The following is a 23,630-nucleotide window of genomic DNA, read 5'->3' on the forward strand; positions in this document are numbered from 1 at the left end:
GAGTCAAACTTTGCTGAAATCCAAATAAACAATGTTGAAATTATTTCCAAAGTCCAGCTCTTGAGTGATTCTGTCAAAATAGCTAACCAGATTAATTAAACATGATTTTCCCTTTACAAAACCATGCTCTGTATCCTACAGAATTCCATTTATATCTAAATGATCCTGAATTCCACCCTTGATCATTGCTCCATGATTTTCCCTACTGAAATTATACTGGCCAGTCAGTAATTTCCCATTACACTCCTAGAACCGCTTTTATGTTCCAATTTACACCAATCCAACGGACACTTTCCTGAGTCCAGTGATGCTCTCAAAACTAGCCTTAATGGTTCAATGCGCTCACTTGCCACCTCCTTTAAGATTGTAGGGTATATGCCATCAACCACAGTAGCCTTACTTGCCTGTAGGCGCTAAAGTTCTCATTAAATAATTACATTTTTTCAACTTCACTTCCATAATATCTCATTGACACAAAGAGTTTTTTTTTATTTAAATATGGATGCAAAGTAACTGTTGAGTTCATCTGCAACTTCAGCTGTGGTGTCTAATACTATTCCACGTCCATTACATAAGGGTCAAATCTGATTTGTCCTTCTGTTCTTTGCATTTATATATGTGAAGAATTCCTTAACTGCACTCTTTGCCCTCTTCTTTATTCCTTATCCCCACTCTTTGCTCTCTCCCAGACTCAATAAAGATACTATAGTGAAAATTGTACTTCAGTTAATAAAACGTCTTTCTCCTTCAGAAAATGAGGAACATAATTCAACCATGGAAGACCAACATGGAACAGAACATCAGAGTTCCGCAAATTCTTTCCAAAATAAGAAATTGCCTGACTCCAATGAGATTTTAAAATATGAACTTGAGTTGGAAATTAATGAAATACTTTTAACTATTTTTGCTAAAAAAAGTTCAAAGCCTAGAAAATATGGACTGAGATCGTCTATGATTATCTCAGTACAATAGTACCAGAATTGAATCCAAAAGGACATTTTCTGCCGCTAATCAAATACTGTATGTACCAAAATTAGATACATTTTAAACGATCATACTATTGATTGCTTATGTTTCTTAAGAGCTCACTTTATTCGGACAGTAGTGTGGATGCTTAAACATAACTAAACTTTGCAGTAACAATATGTATTTTTTTTGTTTTTAGAATAACTGTATTTTAATGATTTTTTTCAGAATGTTTATTATTGCAATAAAAGTTTATTTAAAACGTGAATTCAAGTAATTACAGTACTTGTTTTTTTCCTTACTTCATTGCACCTAATTGTCATCAAAATTTATTGAGAAAAACGTTTGTTTTTGGAATACCGGTATTAATACCAGTATCCCGGTTTCATAAATTAAAAATACCGAAATACCAGTATTAAGATTTTGACCTGTATTGTAAGCCCTAATCCCATCCACCCTAGGTGCCTTTTTTTATGTTTAGCTTCAACAATATCTATTCCACTTTCCTCTCAGTTATTACAAAATCATTTAGCTTGCTGATAGACTGATAAAATTCTCACATCCTCTTCCTTAAAGAACTCATGTGAATATAGATGTGAATACCTATTCGTTTGTCAGCAACCTGAGCAGGGTCATGAACAGTTAAACCATTGTATCAAGTTGACCAATGTGATTCATCCTCATCCGTCTAATGTTTACATAAGTAAAGAAGTCTTTCTGACTGCCTTCGTTTGCCTGACCTCCTTTGTGACTTGATTACAGACCAATTTATATCTACCATAGGTCTCTATATCACCTGATAATTTATATGCATTTCATGCATTCTTTTTTCTGTGCCCCAGGTCTCATTATTTCATCTAATATCCATTTAGGTCGAAGCCTTGAACAGTATTTCTTAGTTGGTATGAAAAGTGTTGTAGCTTCTTAGATTACTTCCCAGAATTCCTCTCATTTAGAATTTGCTGTTGGTGACTTAATCAGTTCATCCCACTGCACAGAATTTAAAAATTGTCTGATATCACTGTAGTCACCTTTATGAAAGGAAAAGCTTTCATAAAGGTGACTACAGTGGCAGTTACATCTTTAATTAAGATGTAACTGCCACTTGTCACTTAAGTCCCACTGTGATAACTGCCACTGTTTATTCATGGCACGACTACTAGTTAGAGGAATTTTCATTTAAATACAATCATTAAAAATATTTAGCAGTGACACGAGCTTGAACCATGGTCCACTCAAATGCATGTGCTGCTGCATTCTCATGTGTGACCACTCAGATTATTTTGCTTTAACTTAAATATAATCATATATGGAGAACCAATTTGTCATCTAGCAGTGTCATTCAGTGAACGAGTTTTTCTGAACCAAATTTAAATGGATCAATTTAGGAAAGGGGAACACGTTCATGCACACACAACACAAAGTTTCCAGTAATTCTCAATATCATTGAAGATAAAGAAATAGATATTTTGCATCATCAGTTCTCCCAATTTTGCTGTGTGAGCCCACCAGATATTAATATGAAAAATTAAAAGAACTGGTGCAGTGGCCCTTCATTGAGGAACATACAAGGAAGCTTGAAATGTAACAAACTATCCCAAATCATGCTTGGTATTTAACAGTTCCTGAAAATTCTCTCACACTCAACATTTCTGTTGAGTGTGAGAGGATTTTCAGGCAGATTAAAAAAAAAAAAAAAAAAAACTGAGTTCAGATCTATTTCCGGTAAAGCTTTGGAAATGTTCATGACAGACAGCAGTGTCATTTTTATAAACAAAACTGACTTAACATTGCTGAAGAGAAGAACATCTGTAATGGCTCTCTCTCTCTCAAACAGAAATCCACAGACAGAAAAAATCCTAGCTAAGCTAATGTTTGAAAGCATGTGCTGTATTGGCAAACAATTCTATGGCTGTATTTTAGTATAAAATGTGTTATATTATCAGTGAAATTTAATTTCTAGTGAAGTGTGGACTTGGAAAAAACCCCTCTTGCTTTTCTGAAAAATTTGTATTTTGCGAAGGACTGCTGCTTTTTCAAAAAAAAAAAAAAATGACTGTTGCCTGTTTAGCCAAAAAAATCTCTCGTTTTTCTTTTGCTTATAGTTACCTGATATCCTGCTTTTCAAAATTCAAAAGTTAGTAACTGTATTTATAGTCTTTCCTGGAACTTCCTGATTTTGATTTAGCATATAAATCAGGATCTGTAATATTGATCAGGCTTAGCTGTTACAATTGTGACCTCTTAGGCAGCTAAAGTTATTTATATGGCCACCATCATGGATATAATTTAATAGATGATTGGTGTTTCATAATAATATAATGAGTTTGCCTTGCATTTGGAAAGGTTTGTGCTCAACTCCACTTAGAGAATGGGAGCATGTTTAAAGACCTTTTTGGTTAGAGATGTTTAACCCCCCCTCCCCATGAGTTATTCTGAGTTTTTCATCCTGCACAACATGCCTACTGACCCCCGAACACACAAACTTGTATAAATGTAATATACACAAAAATCACATAAGCTGCCATACTTTATGAACTAGTGCCTATGATCAGAGTGCTGACTGTGCCATGAAATCGCCCCAAAAACCCCAACAAAACATTGTTTTGAAGTGTTTTATCTGCCATAAAATTGGCAATTAAAAAATATAGCATCACATCTATAATTTTATAATTGACAGTCCAATGTCCAGGTGAAAATTGGTTTATTTCAGGCATGGAAAAAGAAGGCAAAGAAAGCTGCTAATAAAGGTTCTTCCCTTATCAGCACAGGACAGTTATATGACCATTCCAGTAAACTTCTTCCACGATCTTCGTCGTCTGGTTTAAAAATAGGTGATGACAGTAAAGGATCTCCAGAAAGCTTAAAGACTGTGGTAGGCACAACACCTATTGATGTGGCTGCACACCTGAAACTATTAGGAGAATCCCTTAGCATTATAGGGCAGAGGCTAACAGAACATGAGGTAACTCCTTTTATAAACCTTTTGTTTATAATTTTGCATATTTATAATATAGTATACATTTTAGCAGCTGTGGAGTCTAGTTGAAGTGAGGAAATTAAAGAATAACTAGCAGCACCCCTTGCGAAAATTTCGCAATTGATAGCACAGTTTTTCTCTAGCTGTCCTAAAGAAATGTAGCCCATGTTTGGTCGTGAGCAGGTAAGCCAGTACGCGTCGAATCCTTTTCATTTCTTATTTCTGTAAACAAAAACTACTCTTTCTTTTAAGGTAGGCAGCATTAATAGAAAAAATGGCCCGTTCTGTAAAATAAAACTATTCAGACTTTTTACTATTTGGAATTTTTATATTTTGGCATGTTTCTGCATACCTAGGAAGAAATATCTTCAATTTGAGTCCAAATTGGTTAGGCCTATTATACGCAATTGCTACAGCTAGCTGTGAAAATTGTGAAAATTTCGCAGTTGGTAGCAGAGTTTTATTTATTTTATTTTTTTTTTTTTTTCTCGGAACAAAGGAATTGTTAATCAGAAAAAATTAACTAATTTCGGTTATAATTAACTAATTTCAGGCAGAGATTAGGGTTTTCCAATTTGCACATGCACAGTCCACTCCACAATATGACCTGAGATGGTGATGCACCATAAAACTAATAACAACTAACAGACACTGGACTGAGCACATAAAATATGTATATAAGAGAAATATATAGATGATAAAGTATTAGTATAATATAGGGTTACCAAATCTAGAATTCAAAAACTAGGATAAAATAGGGAAAACTAGGACATTTTAAAAATTACACTTATTGAAAAAAATTCCAATATATATTTATCATTACTGCCAATCAATTGCAGTAAGTCTGGATTACAAAGTAAGTAATCATAAAGTGTTTTACAATCCATTTTCAAATTATAAGTGACTAACAAAATACTATTTTTTATGTTCAATGTGGGAGTGTGAAAGTGTAGCGAGACAATAAGGCTTGTCTCTCGGATGCATCAGTGTGTTTCTGAAGTCGCCAGAGTGCAGTTGGGTTTGATAGAGACAGCAGAGGTTTCTGATCTCATCGGAGAGCCAGCAAGTTCGAAAGAGGCTTGGTAGCCAAGTCATAACTCGATTTATGTAATTTTGAGATAATAGTCCACTTAATGCAACCTGCTCATTGTTTTTATTTATTTCGTTATATTGACTGAAGGTGCAATGAACAGAATATTTAATGAAAATTCATTTTATGATGATATGATTTTTTTTAAATTACAAAAAACTAGGATGCAAGGGGAAAATCCCCGAGGACGCCCTAAAAACTAGGACATGTCCTTGGAAACTTGGACATTTGATAACCCTATTATAGTAGGATAAAATTTAAAAACATAACATTGACAGGAAAAAACTGATAAAACTACTTGTAGCTTCGAGTGTGTTTTAGCATTAGTAGAGGCATCATATGATGCAAGAAAGCAAGCTTATACAGCATCAGCCAAACACTTCCCATTTCACCCATCCATTTACTCCAGACGTTTATCCAGTTCTTCCTTGAATTTATTTAAGCTATCAACTTCCACGACAGATGAAAGTTTGTTCCAGCAATCAACTACCCACTGGCTAAAGGAAAATTTCCACACATCTATTCTACAACTGTCTTTCCTCAATTTGAGTTTATGCCCCCCCACCTCAGCTTTGTAATCTGAGCAAGAGGAAGAATCCCATCAGCATTGAGACTGCTCAAACCATTCAACACTTTATACACCTCAGTCAGATCACCTCGCAGATGGCTAGACTCCAGATGCTGCAGTTTGCAGAACTTCAGCCTTTCTTGGTAAGAGCTTGCCCATTGTTCCCCCCCCTCACCAATCTTGTTGCCCTTCGTACTCGTTCTAGCAACTCTACATCCTTCCTGAAATGAGGCTTCCAGACCTGTACGCAGTACTGAAGTTGTGGTCTGACCATTGCCTTATAACCGATGAGCCAAAACATTATGACCACTTACCTAATATGATGTTGGTCCTCCAAAACAGCTCGTACCCAGCGAGGCATGGGTGCTACAATATTTCTAAATGTGGTATCTGGTATCAACATGTAACCAGCAGATTCTTCAACTCCTATAAGGTCCGTGGTTGAGATGCAGCAGATCGGAGTTGCTGTTCCAACACAAACCACAGATTCTCAATGGGATTGATGTCTGGGGAATTTGGAGACAGGGCAATACCTGGAAGTCTTCCTCACATTCCACGAACCAGTCTCGAACAATCCGGGCGGTGTGGCATGGTGCATTATCCTGCTGAAAGACGGCACCACCAGAGGGGAAGACCGTTGCCATGAAAGGGCGTACCTGGTCAGCAATGATGTTTAGGTAGGTGGTAGAGGTCAGAGTGCCCGACACATAGGTGACTGGACCCAGGGTATCCCAGCAAAACATTGCCCAAAGCATGACACCACCACCACCGGCTTGTTTTCATCCCATGGTACATCCAGGCGCCATCACTTCCCCAGGTAAGCGATGCACATGTATCTGGCCATCCACACGGTGCAACAGGAAATGTGATTCATCAGACCAGTCGACCTTCTTCCAGTCACTCAAGGTCCAGTTTCAATGCTTGTGTGCCCATTGCAGGTGCTGTCGCCGGTGAACCATGGTAGCATGGGCACTCAGAGTATCCTGTGGCTACGCAGCCCCAATTTCAGCAGGGTTTGATATACTGTGTGTTGTGACACATTACTCCCATCACCAGCATTCCAATTACCGGTGAGTTGCGCCACAGTTGCCCTTCTGTTGCCGCGTACCATCTGGGAGAACCTCCGCTCACCTCAAGCATTGATGAGCTGTGGTCGTCCAACACCTTGTCGGCAGTTCGTGAGTTCCCCCTCCTCAGACCACTTTCGGTAGGTACTAACCACAGCTGACTATGAGCATCCCACCAGCTGTGCCATTTTGGATATGCTCTGACCCAGTCATTTGGCCATTACAATTTGGCCTTTGTCAAACTCACTTAAGTCCACTTTCTTTGCCTTCTGAAGAACAAGAGTAACACTGATTAATGGAGCTCAGTATCAGGTGTTTTTTATACTGTGTCCCGACCCACACACGTGCTGTAGTTCACCTGCAGTTGCTTTGATTTGCATAACAATGCACTGTCAATGTTTTGGCTCATTGGTGTATCTGCCTATGTTCGACTTAATATGGCAGATTGCCGCCTTGTCTTTCCCATTTTCTAAAGTCACCAGTTCTCTTCCCTTGTATCCACTCATATATAATTTTAGGCCATCACTTCATTCATGGCTGACCGGGCTAGCCAGGTAGGTAAAGTGCCTGCCTGGCAACCCAAAGGTCGCGGGTTCGATTCCCGCCTTGGGCTTGGATCACAGTAAAATGCAAAAAACTTTGAGAGGTACATTATGGCCATAGAAGCTGATGCGCCAACAACTAACAAGGGGGAAAAAAAAAAAAAAAAACTTCAACAGATATCCAAACAATCTCAACCTCCTATTCTCTATAATATCTTCATCTGCATGCATGAGTCATCCTATTTCCTTATTTATTATCCTCTCTAGCCTAGAAACCCTAGCACTGTGACATAGGCGTCTCCGTGGCCAGGTGGGAAGGAGCAACAGTGCATAGCACACGCTTCTTGATTAGACCGGGGTTCGAGCCCGTCACCACCAAATACGGAGGATGCGGGAAGGTCAGGGAATGACCACCGCATATCCCGGAGCAATATGGCCTTAGTTGCTAATGCTCCTAAAAAAAAAAAAAAAAAAAAAACCAAAAACCAAACCAACTGTGACATAGATCACAGTGTCCATCTCTAGGGCTCTAAGCTTCTTTTTGTCACCCTCTTTCAGTGTCCACACCTCACATCCATAGCAAAGTACCGATTTCGCTAATGACTGTCTGATATGTTTTTTAGTTCTCTGAGAGATATTGTTGTCCCACCATATAGAGTTTAAGGCACTAAGAATCTTCCTACTTTGATGGATTTTTGTGTAAATTTCCTCTTTCCTTAGTTAATTTCCTCAATCCTTCCTTAGTTAATCTACATCCAAGATATTTGAAAAAGTCAAGAGGTTTTAGAATAGACTGTAACTTTCAATTCATCAGGATGTTCTGCTATGCTTGGGTATTCTGTCTTTGTAAAATTGATAGAGGCCCCAAATATGTAAATGCAATTTCTCAACATGTATTCTAAATAATAAGCTATGTGCAATGATAACCTGATCATCGGCAGAATTTAGACTCCAAAGATATCTGTCATTAATTGGTACTCCCATTCCATAACAGCTTCTTTTCCATTCTTGTAAAGCACATTCCAAGAAAACATTAAACAATAAAGATGATGGGCAACATTGTTGTCTCAGCCCCTTTGTTGGATAGATTTGGTTAGATAAAGTATTCCCGGCGCCTCCGTAGCCAGGTGGGAAGGAGCAGCAGTGCGTAGCACACGCTTCTTGATTAGACCGGGGTTCGAGCCCGTCACCACCAAATACGGAGGATGCGGAAAGGTCAGGGAATGACCATATCCTGGAGCAATATGGCCTTAGTTGCTAATGCTCCTAAAAAAAAAAAAAGTATTCCCAACTTAATATATGCCATGTTCTTATCGTACAATTCTCTAATCAGTTCCACAAGCTCTGGATCATCAGACATATTTTGAAGGGCTTTCCATAATTCCTTTCTTGGAACAGAGTCATAAGCCTTTTCTAAATCGATGAAGGCAAAGAAGGTATCTTTATTCTTTGCTTTTCTTTTCTCCACCAGCTGTTGTAGAACAAACAGATTGTCCACACAAGAGCAACCTGACCTAAATCGACTATGTTCTTCCACTTATCTTATTCTTTACCTCCTCGTAATTTTAACTGAAGCACTTTAGTGTATAATCTTGGCTTAGTGCAATTAACACTCAAGCTTCTATAGTTCCCCCGGATCCAGCTTATTTCCTTTTTTATATATGGATGAAATATAACTTACCTTCCATTCATTTGGAGTTTTCCTTAGCTGTACACATCTGTTAATCAGCTGTGCTGTCAGATCGAAAAGACTTGATGGTCCATATTTAATTAGTTCCATTGCTATGTTCCCAGGGCCTGGAGATTTTTTGTTCTTCATTAATTTTGCACAGTCAAGAACTTGATGTTTTGTAATTTCTATCCCCCTATTATCTACTGGAGGAGGAGTAATTATGCTCTGATACTGTGATCGTCTTTCATTTAGGAGTTTATTATAATGATTTTCCCATGTTGGCATATCTATAAAGTTCTTATTCTATCGAGATTCATTTGTTTTCAGTGCTCTCAAGCTTCGCCAGGCTTCGGATGAATGCATTCCTCCTAATGAGCTATCAATTTCTTGGCATCTTTTCTCCCATGCTGCATTCTTGGATTCAGCAATTTTTCTTTTAACTGCTCTATTGCACCTTTTGTATTCTTCTCTATTTTCCTGATTTTTATTCATTAACCATTTGTTATAGGCTCTTTTCTTTCACCAAACTCACCACCTCCTCATTCCACCAATACTGTTGCTTATATTTGTAATCAGTTAGGTAGGGCTTTGTTAGAAGGCTTGTGTATGGCGGTTTTAATGCTGTTATATAAGATATTCACCTCTTCTATTTCTCCAGTGTGAGATAGATGATTCTGGAGTCTTTTCTGGTAAAGATCTTTAATACTGTCATGAGATAGTAGTTCCAGTTTATAAGCAATATTTTATTGTACTACTCGATTGTCTTTACTGACCGTATTAGGTCTCACTTGCCCCTTATTCTTGTATTTGAGTAATATATCTGCAATGAGCAGGTAATGATTCGACCTGCAGTTGGCACCTCTCATTACCCTGCAGTCTTTTGTTGTCCTTAACCACTTCTGGCGAGTAATTATAATTACTCTATGTATATCTATGGATGTTTTTGTGTTGAAAAAAGGTGTTAAGAATTTTCAGGTGGTACTGTTTACAGAAACCGATAAGTCTCTCACTGTTGCCATTCCCCTCGACGTGGGCACCTGTACGTGGTGAGGGGACCTCCCAGTGACGCTGCTGGACTTCCAGACTAGCATCACTGGGATCTAACGCCCATACCTTGGTTCCAGGGTTACATCGTTGGAATCCGGCGTGTGCAGCCGTGCGCCGCGACCCGTGGAAGCGGAAAGGGGGATCCTGGTGGTTGAGGGGCCCAGCCTTAATACACCACTTTGGCCCCTGCTTCGACGAGACGGGTGGTCCCGGACCGGCTCGACTGGGATCAATCGGCGGGTGGTATTATACTGCTAGGGTCAACTGCGTTCCAATAAGTCTCCCTCCCTATGGTCCTGGGACGGGATAAAGACTTATTGGTAACGTGGGTATGGTGTTCTAAGCGAACTCGGCGTCCCATTCGTGTACGCAGTACCTGCTAGTTCACGAGTGGGCGCCCCCTCGTAGGGCTCCGTGGTGGGTGAGGTACTTAGGCATCAGACATTTTTTCTTTACTCCTATGAGTAATTTAAATTCTTCTTCTGGGGCCCCAACAAGGCCCCTACCTAATCGATTGTTAGATGAGAGTGAAAGTAATTCAGCTAAAAGAGCCAGAACTGAGGAGAAAACAACATCTGTGACACCTCTTTTCCTCATTCTCCATTCCACCGGAGAGCAGTCACTTGGGAAAATGTCACCCTTCTTCATCCAGAAAGGATTAGAAGGGATGGCAGGTTCACCCAAATCTGTAAAACGGCTGCGTTCTGGAGATATTCTAATAGAAGCATCAAATGTAAATCAAGCTGAAAAGTTTTTGAAAGCCACATCTATAGGGGGAATACCCATCATCACAACCCCTCACAAAACTTTGAACTCTTCAAGAGGTGTGATATCAGAGTGGGATCTTCTTCACGTTTCTGAAGAAGAGATCTGCTCTGAATTAAAAGAACAAGGAGTAACAGCTGTCAAGCGAATATCCATGCGTAAGGATGGGAATCTTGTCCCTACCCGAGTTCTCATCCTAACATTCAACACCCCAAGGCCTCCAAGTTCCATCAAGGCAGGGTACTTAAACTGCCCAGTGAGGATTTACGTTCCAAACCCACTGAGGTGTTTTAAATGTCAAAAGTACGGCCACTCACAAACAGCTTGTCGTGGTAACCCTGCCTGTGCTCGATGTGGTGCTAAAGATCACGAGAGCAAGGAATGTATAGCTCCTAAGCCTAACTGTATTAACTGCCAAGGAGAACACCCTGCATACTCTCGAGCATGCCAGCGGTGGAAGGACGAAAAGGAGATACAAAAGTTAAAAACGGAGCTTAACATCTCCTACCCAGAGGCTAGAAAACGCATACAACCAATAAATAGCGGGAAGCCTTCATATGCTCAGAAGGTTTCTGCGAAGTGCACTATCGGTACACAAACAGATATGACTATACCACCAAGAGAGTCATTCACGCCGATTGCACGCTATTTATTGAGTTCACAAAAGCCCACCACAAAAACACAATCAGCTGCTACTCCAATATCCGTACCTCCTAGTGCTCCACCACTAACAAAACCAAGTGGTAAAAAAGAGCAACCAAAATTAACAGAATCAATGGATGTAGAAGACAAGGAGGTACCGGACGATTCAGTCTTGCAACTCTTCGTGGAGGAAGAAATGGACACCGGACAGCGTCCATTCTTCCCCAAAAAAGATAAAGCCAAGACTGATAAAAGTAAGCCCTCAGCACCTCGGAAGCCGCCTGATGGACCCACCAAGCCAAAATAATGGCTAAATTCCTACAATGGAATTGTCGTGGATTCCGGCGAAATACTGATGACATCAAGGCCCTCCTGCAAAAGCACGAGCCAGTTTGCTTTTGCTTGCAGGAGACGTATTTAAAGGCAAATGATGATCCCACCATGTATAACATCACAATCTTTCGTAAGGATAGAATTGCGGATGGTCCTGCTCATGGAGGAGTGGCTATCCTTGTGAGTAATCAGACCCCAGTTCAGCCCTTGCTAATTACAACCAGCATAGAGGCTGTTGCAATTCGCCTTACAGTGGGATTTCTATTAACGGTCTGCTCTATTTATTTGCCACCTGGGACTGACATCTCCCAGGAAGACCTTGATGATCTTGTAACGCAGTTGCCTCCCCCTTTCTTACTTCTTGGGGATTTTAATGGACATAACACCCTGTGGGGTAGTGCTAACATCACTGGAAGGGGACGGGTCATAGAGCGTATGCTCAATGACAATGCCCTTTCCCTTGTAAATACTGGAACTAACACCTTCTTCCACATGCCTACCCGTACTTTTTCTGCCATTGATCTCTCTATCTGCTCCCCTTCTCTACTCCCTTCACTCACTTGGGAAGTGGAGGAGAATCCATACGGAAGTGATCACTTCCCTGTGATAACCTTGTTACACAGTGGGAGACCATGTCTTCCTTTTAGGTTACCACGGTGGAAGTTTGATCAGGCTGACTGGAATGCCTTCCAACATCAGGCAAATTTTGACCTCAGTACAGTCAGTCAGGAGCCTATCAATGACGCAGTAACGTACGCCACAGAAATCATTGTCCAAGCAGCTGCGAATGCTGTTCCAAAAACATCTGCCCGGTTTCCACCATTTCCCAAACCTTGGTGGAATTCACAATGCACAGCAGCAAAAAAGGCTCAAAACAAAGCGTGGGGGATATTCCGTCGATATCCTACCACTGTGAATCTAATAGCCTTCAAGCGTGCACGAGCCAAAGCACGCTACATTCGCCGTCAGAGTCAAAAGGAAACATGGATCCGTTTTGCATCATCTATTAACCAGGCTACCAACTCTAAGGTAGTCTGGGATAAAATCCGGAAAATGAAGGGAAGATATACATCCCACCCTTCTTCAATCCTAGATTATAATGGATGCGCTATTGCAGATCCAACTGCAATAGCCAATGCTCTTGGGGAAACATTCTCTAACATAAGTCCAAGGGCCTCTATCCCTACAATGGGTCGTTCACTATTCAGGAGCTGAAAAGAGCCCTCGCCCTTTCCAAAGCAAGTGCTGTTGGACCAGATGGCATCCATTATGAAATGGTTAAACATCTTTCACCAAAATCTATGGATTATCTGCTCCTTCTGTATAACAGAATCTTTATTGAAGGGCAGTTTCCGGACTCCTGGCGCAAGGCAATCATTCTTGCCTTTCCTAAGCCAGGAAAGGATCCAAAAGTCACCACCAATTATCGTCCTATTGCTCTGACTAGCTGTCTGTGCAAAATCCTGGAGAGAATGGTTAATCCTCGTTTAATATGGTACTTAGAATCAAATGACCTTCTCTCCAACATCCAGTGCGGCTTCCGAAGGAACCGGTCCACTTTGGACCATCTTATTAGACTGGAAACATCCATCCGGGATGCTTTCCTAAAACGCGAACACTTGGTGTCGGTGTTCTTTGACATGGAGAAAGCGTATGACACAACTTGGAGATTTGGCATCTTAAAAGATCTGCATAGCCTTGGTCTTAGGGGACGACTCCCCATTTTTATTAAAAACTTTTTAGCCAATCGATCTTTCCAAGTTCGTGTGGGATCCTCACTCTCTCGTTCCTTTAGCCAAGAAGAGGGAGTACCACAGGGATCAGTTTTAAGTGTCACGCTTTTCGCTATCAAAGTAAATTCCATCACAGAACAACTTCCTCCAACCGTAAACAGTGCCCTCTATGTTGATGACTTTAGCATATTTTGTCAGTCATGCAACATGAGGGTTATTGAAAGACAACTGCAAAAATCCATTGATCACCTTAACTCCTGGGCACTTGCTAATGGCTTCAGGTTCTCGCCGGAGAAGACCGTTTGCGTACATTTTTGTCGTAAGCCTAATCTTCATCCTGAACCTGAACTAAGGCTCGGACAAAATGCTATTCCAGTAGCGGCGGACACAAAATTCTTGGGACTCGTATTCGATAAAAAGCTGACCTTTCTGGATCACATCCGTCAACTTCGCACAAAGTGCACAAGAGGGCTGAATATTCTGCGCTCTCTTTCCTCTACATCTTGGGGTGCGGATCGATGCACCCTACTACGCATCTACCGTGCACTTGTACGATCCAGAATAGATTACGGGTCCCTGGTATACAATTTGGCCAGAGACAGTGTACTTCGTTGGCTGGATCCTGTCCATCATCTGGCTCTCCGTACCGCTATTGGAGCATATCGAACATCTCCAGTCCAGAGCTTATACGTCGAAGCAAACGAACCGCCGTTATCGCTTCGACGTAAGCAGTTGTCTCTAAACTACGCTTTAAAACTGAAATCCCTGCCAGACCATCCTACGTGGCGATCCGTTTTTGAGCCACGATGGGAAAATTTGTACAACACCCGAAAGACTGCCAATCGTCCTTTTGGTATTCGTCTCCAAGAGCTACTCAAAGAACTTAATATCAAAGAACTTGCTCAAACACCAAAGCAACCCCTTCCACCCTGGCATGCTCATGTCCCGGCATGTGACTTGTCCTTTCGAAATTGGGGAAAGTCGGACACTCCATCGTCTGTCTACCTGCAGCTTTATTCAGCACACCGAGCTGAACATTCTGACTTCGCGCCAGTTTACACAGACGGTTCGAAGTCGGAATCATATGTGGGATCTGCTGCTGTCTTTAGAGACAGCACTACATCGGAGCAGATTCCCTCTGAATGCAGCATATTTACTGCAGAGCTGCACGCTATAGAGTTAGCCTTGGATCACATTAGTGAATGCCAATACCAACGGTTCATTTTATATTCCGACTCTCTCAGCGTGTTACAGGCTTTAATAACTGTGAGATATAATTCTCATCCAGTTCTGTCTTGCATTCAGCAGAAGATTCACTTTCTCCATGAATGTGAATATGATATCCGCTTCTGCTGGATTCCCAGCCACATTGGGATTAGGGGAAATGATTTGGCTGACACCGCAGCCAAATCAGCAGTTCCCAATAATAATTGCTGCCTGTCAGTCCCCTATACAGACTACAGGCAAATAATACACCAAAAGATACATTCCCAATGGCAGGATTCGTGGAATCGACAGACTGCGAATAAATTATATCATATAAAGCCTGTAATTGAACCGTGGCAGTCTAGTCTGCGCAGGAATCGTAAAGAGGAAGTTGTTCTCGCCCGGACCCGCATAGGACATAGCCATTTGACTCATTCATTTTTGCTGAGGGCTGATGACCCTCCTATGTGTGTGTCCTGTGGCACAATCTTAACGATCAGACACCTTTTAATTGACTGTCCAGATTTTAGCAGCACCCGTTTTACCGCTTTTAATCATCTGACTGAGCCTTATACACTCAGTCAGATCTTATCCGACAATGACAACGTGTCTGCTGTTTTTAGCTATTTTAAATCAATAGAGGTTTTTAATTGTATTTAAAATTCATGCTATTGTTATCTCTTTGATTTATTTTTTAGATATTTTTTATTTAATACCTGGACATGGTGGCCTAACTACTTAGGTCACTGAATATTTTAACTTTTTATATATGACCGGTATTTGGCGCATTATAGCCTCAGTCGCTGATGCGCCAATAAAACCCAAACCAAACCAAACAAACCAAACTGTTGCCATTCACAGTCTCTTTTCCAAAGCGACCCACTACATAGTCATTCCTTTTTGATCCAGCCTGTCCATTTAAATCTCCTGTTGAAACTATTTGTTGGTTCTTCTTAACAAGATCCATTTGTTCATAAAGTATATGGTAGAACTTATCCTTTTTGGCATCAGGCGCATCTTTTACAGGTGCATATACACCCAACCATTTCCTGGCCATGTATGTTGAAAATAACTTTAATGCATCTTTCATTAATTTGATCATAGCCCTTAACAAATTATTTTAGTCTCTTACCCACTAGAACTCTAACACCTGCTTTAGCTCTTTCTGATTTTCAACCCCACTCCAGTAATAAGCATATTCTCCAATCTGTTCATTCCCTTTTCCTGCGCTTTAGTCATTTTCCTTTTAGTCCATCCGGCTTCTTTGCAATAAAGGTATTTTTAGCAGTAAAGTGTTTTTCCAAGTGCCAGAGTACTGGCCCAACGCCTCAACCTGAGGGACTAGGGATTTGATATCATGGTTACTTTCCCCTAGCCTTTGCTGATCCAACAGCTCATCTCGTAAGGCAGCAAGTTGGCAACGCTTAAAGGCAGCATTTTCTCCCCTTGACACAGAGATGTTATTGTGGCATTTAAATTGGAATGAACCTGCCACAGTTCATCCCTCCACACTCTGTTATCTCTGCCGCCTCAGTCCGAGACTGCTTATTGGTTATTTGCAGCTAACCCACATACTATGGGCCATTTGCTATCTGCCACCTGAAACCCATCTGGTAGGGTGAGGCTCAGCCCATAACCATTGCCTTATAAAAAGGAATAATCACCTCCTTATTCCTGACAGCAAAAATTCCTGTATATCATTGACAAGACCTCATGGCCTACGTGGTAGCCTGTCTGCACTGCTCAAAAAACTTCATATCTGACTGCATAATTAACCCCAGGTCTTTTTCATTCTCCACTACCGTGAGTGTAATACAACACGGTTTGTATATTTCTCTGGGGTTACTGCTACCGATATGTAGTATGTTGCATTTGTCAATCTTAAACTTCAGTTGCCACTTCTTTGTATAACTTTGTATAACAACCAATAACTTTGTATCATCAGCAAACTTCGACAATAAGCTTGATATACCTTTACAATATCATTGGTAAAAATAGAAAACAGCAATAGACCCAAAGCTGAACCCTGGGGAACTCCAAGAAGAGCAGTATCCACTGATTATCACTCTCCATCTTCTCCCATTCAACCATCCTTTTATTCATTGTAGCAACTTGCCCTTATTGCCATACCGTTCCAATTTGATCAGTAGTCTTCCATGTGCAACAGTATCAAAAGCTTTCCTGAAATCCAAGTATATGATATCAAAATTATTTTTTGTATTCATTCTTTAGTAACCACATCATAGTATCCAATCAAATTGATCAGACAAGACTTCCCCTTAACAAACCCATGCTGTGTCTGAATTATTACTGCAGTCTTGTCTAGAGATCCTGCAATGCTTCTTTAACCAATGACTCCATTACTTTCCCCAGAACATAAGTTAAACTAACAGGTCTGTAATTACGCGTGTCATCGTAAATGATCAAATCATTTAGCTCCCTGTTAGAGTTTAATAAGCTGATGTCTTCCACTTCCCTATAGAATTCCTCGTGTGAATATAGATGCAAAATACTCATTCAATTTGTCAGCTTTCTGAGCAGGATCATCAACAGTGGCACACTATGGCCAAAGTTGCTGATGTGCCCAATCTGGTTCATCCCCTTCCTTGTAGAGTTTATATAAGTAAAGAAGTGTTTGCTGGTTTTCTTTGCATCCATTGCCAAAGATTTCACATAGTCTACCATTGCTTGCCTAACTTCCTTTGTTACTTGATTACAGACTAACTTATATCTACCATAAGCTTCAGTGTTGCCTGATAATTTATATGCATCCCATGCATTTTTCTTCTCTACCACAAGTCTCATTAGTTCATCTGACATCCATTTAGGCCTAAACCTTGAACTGTATTTCTTAGTTGGTATTTAAAGGCTAATAGCTTCCAAGATTAATTCCTTGAATTCTTCTCATTTAGAATTTGCTGTTGTTGACATTCCCAGTTGGTTTCACTGTACAGAATTTAAAAACTGTCTGAGACCACTGTAGTCACCTTTATGAAAGCAAAAACCCTTTACTTTACCCCTGATGGCAGGTTTTTTGTTTAGAAATTGTTAAATTTCTAAACAAAAAAACCGTTTTCAAAAGTTTGAAAACGGTGCATCTGTTAAATCTCTAAAGAACCATTTAATGTTGGTGACCTAACCATACGCGACACTGTAAAAAATGAAGGGAAGAAATAGTGGACAGTCAAATTACAAGTATTTTATATTGCTAGATTTTAATGTGTTCTTTATCCGTCCCCATTTCCACTATGCATCAGTGAATAATGCTGAACAGCTGCATTCTTGATCCATTGGTCATTATTATCAGTTTAGCTTGGTCCCAAAGTGATCACAATAAGTGGCATCCACTGTTTTTGCCTATATGAGGATCAAAAGTTTATCAGACCCACAACCTTGGGTTTGTAAACCTTAACACCTAGGCGAGCAGTATTCAAACTTTTCTTTTGCTAATGTGCCACTTACAAATTTCTTATTAAAGAGTGTTGTAACCCCATTATAATTTTTATCTCCAAGAGTTATGTCCCCTAAATAATTTTCAAGGTAATACCTATTTGCATTAACGGTGGTGACTAACAAATTAAACCATTGTCATCCATTGGTTATTGTTAGAGGAACATAGTGGAAATATCAGCAGTGTTCCCACTATGTTCTGAACTCAAGATAATAGTTATGATAATAGTTACTATGACTATTGTCAAGAAGAATTTTTAGTTAGATGTTCTTATTATTTTGCAGAATTTTCATAATTCTCATTTAACATGTTAATAATCTTTTAGTTTCATTGTGGTATATATTCATGAGTAGACAGTGATTATTAAATCATTAATTTAGTCAGTATGTGAAAGATGAAAATTGTGCTGTGGAAGAAATTCGGTAAATTTCTTCCAAAATGGTGTGTTGCCAAGTTTTTTACAGGCATATATAAGCTGTACATTAATATTTGAAAATAAGCATGGTGATGTTTATTGTGTATAATTGTACATAGATGTCAAATAGAATGTATGTTCATGTCTTCAGATATTATCTGCTGTTTAATACTCATAATCACTGCAAAATAAGGGTGACATTTCTCTCTTTTTTGCATTGTCACTTTTAGTAAACTTTGCAACTAAGTGTGAACTGCTGTTGCTAATTATAGTACATAGCCAGTAACCAGAGTAATGTTACTTTAGAATAGCTGAGAGTTTAGACAGAAAATGCCCATTGTCTGAGCACAGCTGAAAAAAAAAGTTTGATTATTGTTACAAAATTTTACCTTGATTGTATAGAATTAAATATTTGATTCTTGCTTTGCTTCTATTGGCAGCCTGGAAAGCAAGGTGATGGTGATATCAAGAACTGTTGGGAGTCATGATGAAACAGGAAAATACATGGGCTGTGTGTTCAGAAAACTAAGAGTAAGAACAGGTGCATATAACTTCCATGTACAGCAATGCTAGGAGTATTGTAAATAAATTCAATGAATTTGAAGTGCTGGTCAAGACCTCAAAGGCAGATATTGTTGTAATATCAGACATGGTGTCACACAGATAAAAGGAATGCAGAATTTGAGCAGTACAATGTGTACAGAAGGGACAGACAAGATAGGAAGAAGGGAGAAGGGGTTATGCTTTTAGTTAAGGAACACATAAAATGTAAGGCAGTTCATACAGTTGAAATGGGTGGCCAGTGCAGTTGAGTCAGTTTGGTGTGACATAACTAGTGGGAAAGCAAAAATGTCACTAGGAGTCTGTATTTGGCCTAATGATTCTGATGAGTACAATAAACTAATGTACAGAGAAATTGAGTGTGCCAGTAAATCACAATATCTTATAATGGAGAATTTTAACTTTCCAGATATTGACTGAAACTTGTTCATTATTTGCCCACTGGCAAGATTTTGTGGATTTATTGGATGACTGTTTTCTACAGAAGCATGTTCAAGAGGTAGCCACAGGGAGTAATACTCCTGATTTGATTATCAACGGTGATTATTCATGCATTAAGAATCTGCAGATAAAGGAACCACTAAGTGGCAGTGATCACAGTATAATGATGTGGGATTTATTTAAAGATGTAACTACCATCAGTGGTAAAAGGAAGGGTTTTTGCTTTCGTAAAGGTGAATATGTTGGTCTTGGACAGTTTTTAAATTCTGTACGGTGGGACCAACTGATGATGTTACCAACAACAAATTCTAAATGGGTTGCATTCAAGGAATTAATCTTGGAAGCTACTAGGCTTTTCATACCAAATAAGAAATACTGTTTAAGCCTAAGTGGATGTCAGATGAACTAATGAGACTTGTGACAGAGAAGAAAATGTATGGGGTGCATATAAGGTATCAGACAACACAGAAGCCTATGGTAGATATAAGTTAGCCTGTAATCAAATCACATCTAAGCAAACCTGCAATTATAGTTCAGGCACAGTGTGAGTTTGTTGAGGAAATCTGGAAATCTTGCCTGAAGAATTTAATTGGATACTACGTTGTGGTCACAAAGAAACTGGATGCAAAAAATAATTTTGATATCATATACTTTTTTTTTTTTTTTTATGAAAACCACAAACGCAAGAAGTATTAGAACCTATAGTACTAAGTACCGTGCATCGGTTGGAGGTTGAGAATATGAAAGAAGATATTTGTTGATGTTAAACTTTAACTTCTGTGGACTGCAAATTTTCAGGAAATACGTATGAAGGAAGGTTGTTCCAGAAAACAGCAATTGAATTAAATGAAGAAGATGAAAAGTTGGTTCTGTGAGTTTGAAGTTGGACAGTAAATGGATGTTGGCTGGTGGCAGCACGTGTCCAGACTGTTTTGAAAGAGAAAGCGGAAATTATAGAAGCCAATTCAGAAGAACAGTGCCCATGGAAGTATCTGTAGAAAAGACATGCAGCAGAAACAGTATGTCTATGAGACAGAGTGGACAGATTCTGTTAGAGATGAGTCATTAATTAACCTAACTGCCCTCTTCTGGATGGAATCTAGAAACCTGAGAGAGATTTAGGGATCACCACCACAGATGTGAGAACAACATTCCATGCTAGGGCAGATTTGAGATTTGTACAGAGCTATTTGGAAGAAAAGTAATGCTGAGAGTGAAAGAGAAAACCAAGTTTTTTAGTTGCAGTGGAAGCAATATTTGTAATTTGCTTGTGCCAAGAGAACTAGAAGGCAGGGTAATCCCTAAAATAGATATATCCCTAGAAATCGGAGTGTCACCAAAGATAAGCGTAGAAACAGAAGAATCCTTTTTGCGAGATATAAGACACGACTGAGTTTTAGAAGGGTTGAAATCAACTAAGTTGTCTTTGCCCCACTGTAAAATTACGTGGAGATCAGCATTTAAGGGATTGATAGTGGATATTCGAGAAGTTGAAGCTGATTGAGCAGAGCGAGGTTTCTCAAACTGGAAAGTGGAATGCAATGTGCTATCATCAGCAAAACTATGGATAGGATTTCCACTCAGTGGAAGAAGGTCATTAATATACAAAAGGGAAAGAGTGGGGGGGAAAACTGAACCTTTGGGGAAACCAGCATTAGTAGAGAGAAGTTAGAAGATAGAGAGCGATCTATCATCACCCTCAGTGAGCGGTCAGAGAGAAAACTGGATAACCAATTAGAAAAAGCACTTGGAAAACCATAAGATGGAAGCTTGTTTACAAGACCTTTATGCCAAACACGATCGAAAACCTTTGTGTTTCACCGAACTTTTCCATTGAATTTGTCCATAAATGGGTAACATAAGCCAGAATATCACCAGTGGATCAACGCTAACGGAATCCATGCTGGCAATCGTTGATATGACTGAAGGTTTCTAGATAGTTTAAGAGTTGGTGGTTAATTGATTTCTCCATTACTTTAGAAAGAGTAGAGGTAATTGCAATGGGACGATAATTGGTTGGGAGGGATTTGTCACCCTTTTTAGGAACTGGCTGGAAATTTCCAAGCAGAAGGAAAAACACCTTTGGAATAAGAAAGTGAAAAAAAGGCGGCAAAGAACTGGAGTAAGTTCAGGAGCACAGGTTTTGAGAACAAGCGGAGAAATACCATCAGGAATTGGAGCTTTCTTAGCATCATTCGTCAAAATCCTTCTGACATCCTTTTTGTTGAAGACCACAGGAGGCATTGAATGGAGCTTGTTTGGAATGGTGGGAGGTGTTTTACCAAGATCATTAATACATGAGTTTGAAAAAAAATGGGATGCTAGCAGGTCATCTTCTTTATCCTTGTCTAAAGTAACAATAGAACCATCTGGTTTTGACAGAGGTGGGAGCAGATATGGGCAAAAGTTGCAGCCAGTAGCTTTGGCAAGAGACCAAAATTCTTGGCTACCATTAGGGCAAGAAGCAAATTTTCTACTTTTAGCCTGTTCAAAATGTAGTTTGGACTGATTAATAACTGCTTTACAATTGTTGTGAGCTTTGGTATAGGCAGAAAATGAAACTGAAGAATTGGAAACAAGCCAATTACGATATGCAACATTCTTCTCTAGGCCTTAGCACATTTATTGGAAAACCAAGGTTTAGATAAAGGACGAGATTTTAAAGTGGAGTGTGGAATAAAGGATTGCATTCCTACAAGAATAATTTCACAGACACAATCTGAGCAAACGTTGACATCAGAAGTTTTGAAACAGTAATCCGACCAAGCAAAAGAAGCAAAGAAATCTTGCAGGTCATCCCATTTTGTATTCTTGTAATATCAAACAACATAAGGTTAGGATAGCCATGAGAGCTCCATTGGAGAAGAGACAATCACCAAGTTGTGATCTGAGGTGCCTATAGAACCACTGACTTCAGCTATATACTTAGAAGGGTTGGTTGTGAGAAAAAAGATTGAGCATGTCAGCTGTATGGTTAGGAATGTCCGGTATTCTAGTAGGTAAATGAACAATCTGTGTGAGGTTATTAGTAATAACAAACACCTCAGCATCTCGACCAGTTGTGACTAGGAAACAGAAGCCAGCTTCGGTTGTGAACATTAAATTCACCAAGGAAATTACCTCACTGTTAGGAAAGTTGTACTGGAGAAGGTCAAAGAGTTCCAAGTGATTAGTGGAGTTGGGGAATGGTAGAGACAACAGATGAATTTGACAGAATGAGGTAGTAGAGAAATTTTAAGCCAGAGGAGATTCCAAATTACAAAGTCTCTGACACGGGATTTCGGAACGGACATATGCACAAGTACTACCTTTGAGGCAAAAGGAATCATACAGTGAATAATTTGGGCAACTGTGATGAGCAGTTGTTGAATTAACTGATAACTGAGATTCTGTCAGAAAAAGTACATGGGGTTTGGCAGACTGTAAGTGGAAATGAACATTATTGAGATTAGAACTGAGACCACGTATATTTGTGAAATGAACTAGGAAGTGTTTGGGAGGTTTAGATCTTTTCGCAGATAGGTTTGCTTTCTTAGTTTGAGAACTCATGGTGTATTCAATAGTAAGAAAGTAGTGGGGGGGGGGGGCATGCTGTATGAAGTAATGAAATTTTTGGATATGGCATACGCATGGGTATACCCAGATCCTTGACGTAGCATGGCCTCGACAGTGCTCCCCCCTCATGTACACACTACTCAGACTCCCTCGAGTCACTATCTGGCAGAGTAGAGGTAGCAAGATTATACACTAGCTGATCTGGAATCCTCCTAGAAAGTTACCAATAGGTTCAGTCCAGTGTACTAACTAGCAGTCAGCCTGCGAACACCGTTTCAGAGCTGTACCCTCGAAATGTAATGAAGTTTGTATCTCGCCATGGTGTTCATCATAACCTCAAAAGACATCAATAATACTGCATGATGGAAGAGATGGGGAAGGGTTGGCCGGAACTTAGCATGGGTTCCACCACTTCAAGCCTCCAATAAGCAAAGTGGTGGTATTGCACCGATTAATGAGAGTCATCTACCACCTAGTACTGCCTGGTAGCATAGAGGGGCGACATTCCTCCATGTGGTGCGGGCGCCACACCTCGACCCCTACTTACATTGGTTTGCACCTGGGTAGTCACCTACAGTGTGCTTGCGCATAGTGGT

General features: G+C 39.9%; 1 protein-coding gene across 1 annotated transcript in view; it reads left to right on the forward strand.

Moving 5' to 3' along the window:
• The window catches only part of LOC150087003 (uncharacterized), a 293,648-nt gene that overhangs the window by 242,818 nt on the left and 27,200 nt on the right, over nucleotides 1–23,630 (forward strand). The window contains exon 7 of the mRNA XM_090371738.1: nucleotides 3,680–3,931. Within this exon, the coding sequence (XP_090227864.1) occupies nucleotides 3,680–3,931 (252 nt within the window). The remainder of the gene's footprint in view (nucleotides 1–3,679; nucleotides 3,932–23,630) is intronic.

Source organism: Mastigoproctus giganteus, chromosome 4 (genome assembly GCF_048544385.1).
Source record: "Mastigoproctus giganteus isolate SK-2022 chromosome 4, ASM4854438v1, whole genome shotgun sequence".
Classification (NCBI taxonomy): Eukaryota; Metazoa; Arthropoda; class Arachnida; order Uropygi; family Thelyphonidae; genus Mastigoproctus; species Mastigoproctus giganteus.